This window comes from Haemaphysalis longicornis, unplaced genomic scaffold, assembly GCF_048455015.1.
Source record: "Haemaphysalis longicornis isolate Haplotype H1 unplaced genomic scaffold, Haemaphysalis longicornis Haplotype H1 scaffold_3, whole genome shotgun sequence".
Classification (NCBI taxonomy): Eukaryota; Metazoa; Arthropoda; class Arachnida; order Ixodida; family Ixodidae; genus Haemaphysalis; species Haemaphysalis longicornis.
The window spans coordinates 92,314,330-92,320,662 of NW_027526335.1; the positions used below are offsets into that span (position 1 = coordinate 92,314,330).

A 6,333-nucleotide genomic window follows, 5' to 3' on the forward strand; every position below is an offset into this window, starting at 1 on the left:
AGGTGTTAGTGCGTGCAAAGATAGGTTGTTGTAAGAATGGTATACTCTAGTAGGACGCGAAGATAACGGAGCGAGAATGTGTAAAGGTCCGTAATGCTGTTCTTCTTTGATAGGTTAAAAATAAATTTGTCTTGCTAGTTTTCTTATTGATTTCAAAGTTGGAATTTTGTTATTAATCAATTGTTCTGTCGGGGAGTCTGACTGGTGGAAGCGATTATAAATAAACCGAACAGGTAATCTTTGGACTTTCTAAAAATTGTTAATATCTTTTTTTTAGTTTGCGGATCCCAGACTTCAGACGCATACTCCAAAGAAGACCGGACTATTGTGTTAAAGGCGAGGAGTTTAGTTCTACGGGCAAACCTTTTGAGTGTGTGCATTAGTAACCCCAATTTTCTACGGGCAGATGAGCAAATCTTTTTAATGTGGCAGGACCAAGTTAAGTTGCTGGTGATTGTGACGCCAAGATATTTATAAATATGTGCAAGTAAAATGGGAGTTCCTCTGGTACTGTAGGAGTAAATTAGTGGCTGTTTTTTGTTGGTAATGCGCATAAATACGGTTTTATCCGGTTTATGGGCATGTCCCAGCACTCACACCAGGTATTGAATGCTTCAATTCATTGGTTCAATAATATTAGGTCATCTGTGGATGTAACTGAACGAAACAGAAGGCAATCATCGGCAAACAGCCGCATTTCAACACCACTTTTGGCACAGGTTGTAATATCATTGATATAAATTAGAAAATGTAGCGGTCCCAGGACGCTACCCTGGGGAACTCCGGAGTTGACGGGAAGAGGATTAGAGTAAGTACCGTTTATATCAACAAACTGTGTGCGAGAAGATAGATACTACGTTAGCCATTTAACGATTGTCGAGATAAAACGAAGCTGGTTAAGTTTGTGAATTATTTTGGAGTGGGGTATTTTATCACTTTTAGATGTAATTTGCGGTGAATAAGCAAGCAAGGGTGCCTAACCTTCTCAGTTTGCTTCATCTTAATGTGAAAGTGGTCATATAGATGGCCAGTAATGGCTACGCGAAGTCACTGTGTTCAATTTACTTATATAAAGATACAGCCCAAGAGGATACAATACAATACAACAACAAATACAACAGAAAAAGTAATGCTTATATCTAGTCAAGGTAATTAACACCATGACTTGGCAAGAAGAAGAGACGCTAGAGCAGAAAAAGTAGTCCCTCTGTCCTCTGCGTTTACATGAAAATTTACCAACATGCCTTCCTCTTTCCCCGGCCACGTGACCCTGAAAACACTTCACCTCGACGCGTTTTGATTTGTTATTATTATTGATCACTGTGTCTAGCGTAAGCATCGCCAATGCTAAATGTTTTGTTTGTTATTACAAAGGCATATCGGTCATCTCTACGTGCATTTATAAAAGATTGATTGATTGATTGATTGATTGATTGATTGATTGATTGATTGATTGATTGATTGATTGATTGATTGATTGATTGATTGATTGATTGATTGATTGATTGATTGATTGATTTAATGACGACTGTATCGCTACGTCACAAATGAGGTAGCCAGAGCGAAAGGATTTGAAATTGGCGCCACTCGGTCGCATCCTCCGCATGCAGGCATTCCCGAGCGCAGCAAGCAGCTGGACGTCCTGCGCCAGCTGGTGCGACTCCTGCCCACGCACAGCCGGGACACCCTGTGGGCGCTGCTCAAATTCCTCAGCCACGTTGCCGACAACGCGCTGGACAAGAAGTCCCCGGCTGGACAGCCCGTGAGCTCTCCTTCCTCTCTTCTCCTCCTCACCGTGTTCTAGCCCGCCACGGCCGCATGCTCCCTGCAGGCAAGGCACCGTACACAGGAGCACGAAAGCAGCCGCGACCGCACGTCCTAAAAATCGTCACGTGCGAAAAATTAAAAAAAAATTGCAGAAATTCCCAAGTCGGAATTGTCGGGTTAACGCGGAAATTTCTCTGCTATGCGCCAATAAACTTTACGGCCGGCTTCACTCTTATGCATGAATGCATTGATGAGAAGACATTTTCTTATGCGCCGTGCACGCAGCCTGGTATCAAAGTATGATGGCCCAGTGGCCCTTTAATAATGCCTCCATGAGCCATCATGTATCCCTAAGGAGCGTTATACGCTGAGCCCTTTTACGGTCTACTTCACAAGTATACGCAAATGCATTGTTGGGAAGACATTTTTAGGGGCAACATAAATAACCTGGTATCAATGTATGAAGGCCCCAGCACCTTTAAACTTCATACGTACAGACGGCTTTCTTCATTGAGTTGCCATAGAAATGCTTCGACACTAAAAAAAGCATTTCGCCGCATCGTTTGACGACTTCTGCGACACAAACAGCGTGCGGGTTGCACCACTGGCAAGGCCGCTGGATGAGAGCGCACGCAAGGTCCAGGGACCGTGCCACTGGTGTGGGCCAGCTACTACGCTGCTGTACATATATAACTAACATTTGGGTTTGGGCTAGTTGGTTCATAATTAAACTGTGAAACAGCGCTTAAACGAAGGCAGTAAGAGAAGACGTGTCTGTGTCTGTGTCTGTGTCTGTGTCTTCCCTTACAGTCTTCGTTTAAGCGCTGTTTCACAGTTTAATTATGCACATCTATTAATTCGCGGTGGAGGCTGATCGAATCTGGGTCTGAAATAAATTATCTAGTCATTAGTTAGCTATTTATACTGCTTGACTCATATGAGCAGGATGAAGCTACATCATAATAACCTTCTTTCATGTCACTCTGCAACATATACCTCTTCTTTGAAGGTCCTTCCAATAAAGTTGCGCTGTGACAAACTTGCGCTGTCATCAACGATCCTTGTTCACAGCAGCGCCCCCTCCCCTCTGCAGCTTCCGGGAAACAAGATGGACGCCCACAACTTGGCCACCATGCTCGGGCCCAACATCCTGCGCTTCAGCAAGACGGCCGAGAAGGACAAGTTCATCGTCGAGAACCTGGAGAGGGCGGAGGAGCGCTGCGACGTCATCCTGGTTGTGCGCCAGCTCATCGAGAACTACGAGGAGCTCTTTCGGGTACGCACTGCAGCACACAGCTTGCGTTGACGTCACTGTAGCTGCCACGTTGGTGCACTGCATGTGTACGGTAAAAGGCTGCGAACTTTTCTGCTTTCATTACCTCGAGTAGAGCTGGGAAGGCTGAGAGCAGTGCACCAGAAAGGGTGGTGGTGACGTAACCTGCAGGCCATGATGTCACCACCCGGTCAGCGCCACTCGTTCGGTGTCTTGCGTTGTTGCGGGACATTTATACATGACATGAGCGAAACACGGGGCGACGAGTCGCATTCGTTGAACGATTTCAGATAAGGCGGTGCGCTTAGCTGCAACAGCTGTAACCTCCCTATGGTCGTGTGAGGCCTTCGTCCTGCAGTGGCCATAAATATGTTGAATAATAATTAGCGGATCCTAGCGAAATGCACCTATAACAGCTCATCTCTGCGATTCCTCTCAACAGGCCATACATGTCTGCGAAAGTCTGCCGGGCGGGAGGGGATGAGAAAAAGAAAAAGGGGCCAGTTGCCGTATACAGGCTCGGAGACGCAGTTCCCAAGCTGACCGCTGAGCCTCTAAATAACCCTAGTTTTGCAGTTAGGATCGGTGTGTTGCTAATATTGCTGATTGATTGTTAGTGTTGTCTATATTATACAAATTGTCTTGGTTTATAATTTCATTTTTTACAACAACAGTTTTGCCCCGCTAGCCTTTGTCCTGTTTGATGCCGCCCCGCGGGAACATTTCTGTGGACGCTCATGCGCGTGTCTCATCATCTCTTGCATAATTCCTGACGAGTCATTTCCGGTGGCGCCCTCTTGTGTCACTTGGCGTAGGTTCCAGCCGAAGACTTGGACAGCCTTTACAAGCGACTCCTGGTCGAGAGTCCTGATGAGCTTGAAGTTCTCCTGAGGAGGCGCTATTACAGCGCCCCGGGGTAATCCTTGCTTATATATTTGCTAGCCGTGATCAGTTCGTGTGTTGCATTGACACGAAAGCGAAATTTACTGACCCCGATGCTAAAAGAGACGAGGGCCAAAAAAAATATATACAGCGGATGAGGGCTCGAACGTAAGCAGAGGAGAGAAGTGATGGAAATGAAAGGAGGCTGGGGGGACATAAATCAAATGATGCCGTAATTTATATCCCTCCTGGCGCAGCATTCTGCGCCTGTGTCAAAATAAACAGGCGCTTAGGACGCCAGGCTATTCGGGCAGTTCATAATTATTCCCGCATGTAAACTTTCAATCCAATTTTAAGCGGTACATTTATTATTTGACGGTAGCGCGGACGATCCCACCTAGGCTAAGTCTGAAAGAGTTCCGGTGGAGGGAAAATGCGTAGACGCCTCCGTACACGAGGTCTGTATCCTTATCGGCATCAAAATGCGAGAAAGCTGGCAACGCATTTGCCGAAGATTGGCCCTCATAGCATCACCAACTGATTGATTGACGGAAAATATCTTAATTTAAAATACAAAGATGGAGGAAAGAAGGTGGCTATCCCAATTCCAGGATTTCACTGGCCTCCAACGCCGCTGTGGCTCAATTTAACAGCCATCGCTGGCAGGCTGGGTCATCGCTGCGCTGGACTACCTCCCACTGCGCCCTTGACGTGTTTGTGATCGAGCGTACAGTTGATGTGTACTGGCGTGCCCATACCTTGCTTGCCTGTACCGTGTGGTAAGCGGGAGAGGACGCTTACCTCACGGTACGGGCATATAGCATCACCAGGTATCTTGTACTGAGCGGTTGCTTCTATACCATTGTGAGCTTCATCGTTAGTCCTGCAGTTGCCCGAGAGCGAGCTTCCAGTGCAATCCTGTGGCTCTGCACTCCTGCAGGTCTCCAGACGACGACGGGAGCGATCAGGTCTTCGACGGCGCGAACGCAGAGGACGAAGAAGACGCCGAAGAGGAGCTTCAGACGGTGCTAGTGCGACCAATGGTGACGACGCACCGGGGCAGGGACCGCCAACCCGCCGCGGCTCAGCCGCAGCAGGACGACTCTGTGCCATTCATTCTTATCACCCCAGAGGCGCGCGGGGCTGCGGAGCAGCGGCGAGCCGCCACTTCCTCCTCTAAGGGCAGCAGTAGCGGTCAAGACAGCGACGACGTGAGCGTGACCTTCACCGTAAAGATGCCGTCGGCACCGAACGTCCCGGCATACCTCGGTGACGCCGAGGCGGACGCGTCGGTCCAGGACCGGTCCTCCGCGAGGCCTCTCCGGAAGCTGCGGGAGCCGACGCCACCGCCCAGCACTCCTCCGCAGGAGGAAGTGACCATCACCATCGAGGCGCCCGCCCGCAAGTCCAAGGCGTCATCCCGGAGGTTCCTCACCAGCAAGGAGAAAGAGGAGAAGGCGTTCAAGATAAACAAAAGCAAATCGGCGTCGTCGATTTTGAGCTTCTTTGGCGGCTCGTCGGACTCGAGGAGAGACTCCGGCGACGCCCTGGCGGCCCCCTCGCGCCCTCAGCCGCGAAGGGACAGTCGCGAAGTGCGCTTCCAGACGGAGAAGTGGCGTCGGTGCGAGATCATTTCATCCGAGCACACGGACAAGCGCCACAAATGATCGCCCGTCCTTTCCTTTCGTATCTTCTCTTCTCGTGGCTTTTGTTCTTTTTTTTTCTGATCTCTGTCTCTTCGAGCGTGGGACCGACTGAGCGATTGCTGTTTTAAAATATTGGCGACCAGAAAATCACGTTGTTTTTTGTTGTTGTTGTTTTTGTGGCGAGCGGGCTTGCTCGCTTGCGGACCGATCTGCGTGTGCTGTGAACTGGTGGTGCGAGGACGCAGCTTCTCGGGTGCGTGCGTGAGCTTCGCTGGGGTAAATCATTTGCGCAGCGCGGCTATATACCGCCGGCATATTGGCCCCTGCAGTGCCTGTTACTGTGTGCAAACAATGGCTGGCCCGATTTATGGTCGTCAGGTGGCTGCTGATGTACAGTAAAAGAAAAGAATGAACATTCGACTCAGTAAATTCATCAAGCACGTGTGTCTGTGTGTCATTCTGCTTTACTTCTCCCACCAGTACTAACACGAAATCTTCGCGTTACGTTTTTTTTTTTTCGCTGCTATGGGTGCGTATTAGGCCACTAATCATAGAATGACACATTAGACGGTCGATCGCAGCATAAACAATCATTTACGGCGTCGTTTATTCCTCTCAGTTTCGGTTTCGACAAAACGACCGCCGAGCGGCCTCCATGACAAGAGGTAGCACCTGACGTCATCACCATTCTTGTCGCACCGCTGCCGGTCTGGACGAGCGAGCGAGCGAGCGCACGCGCTCGCCCAGACCGGACAAGGTCTTCCT

The 6,333-nt window shown here is 49.1% G+C and overlaps 1 protein-coding gene across 2 annotated transcripts in view; it reads left to right on the top strand.

The window, feature by feature from the left end:
- Rhogap102a (Rho GTPase activating protein at 102A) overlaps positions 1-6,020 on the top strand; it is a 69,162-nt gene extending 63,142 nt beyond the window's left edge. For both annotated transcript variants that reach the window (XM_077703808.1, XM_077703807.1), the window contains exons 9-12: positions 1,611-1,762; positions 2,861-3,043; positions 3,856-3,956; positions 4,863-6,020. In XM_077703808.1, coding sequence (XP_077559934.1) covers positions 1,611-1,762; positions 2,861-3,043; positions 3,856-3,956; positions 4,863-5,589 — 1,163 coding nt within the window. In that variant the 3' untranslated portion in view covers positions 5,590-6,020. The remainder of the gene's footprint in view (positions 1-1,610; positions 1,763-2,860; positions 3,044-3,855; positions 3,957-4,862) is intronic.
- Positions 6,021-6,333: the final 313 nt, after the last annotated feature.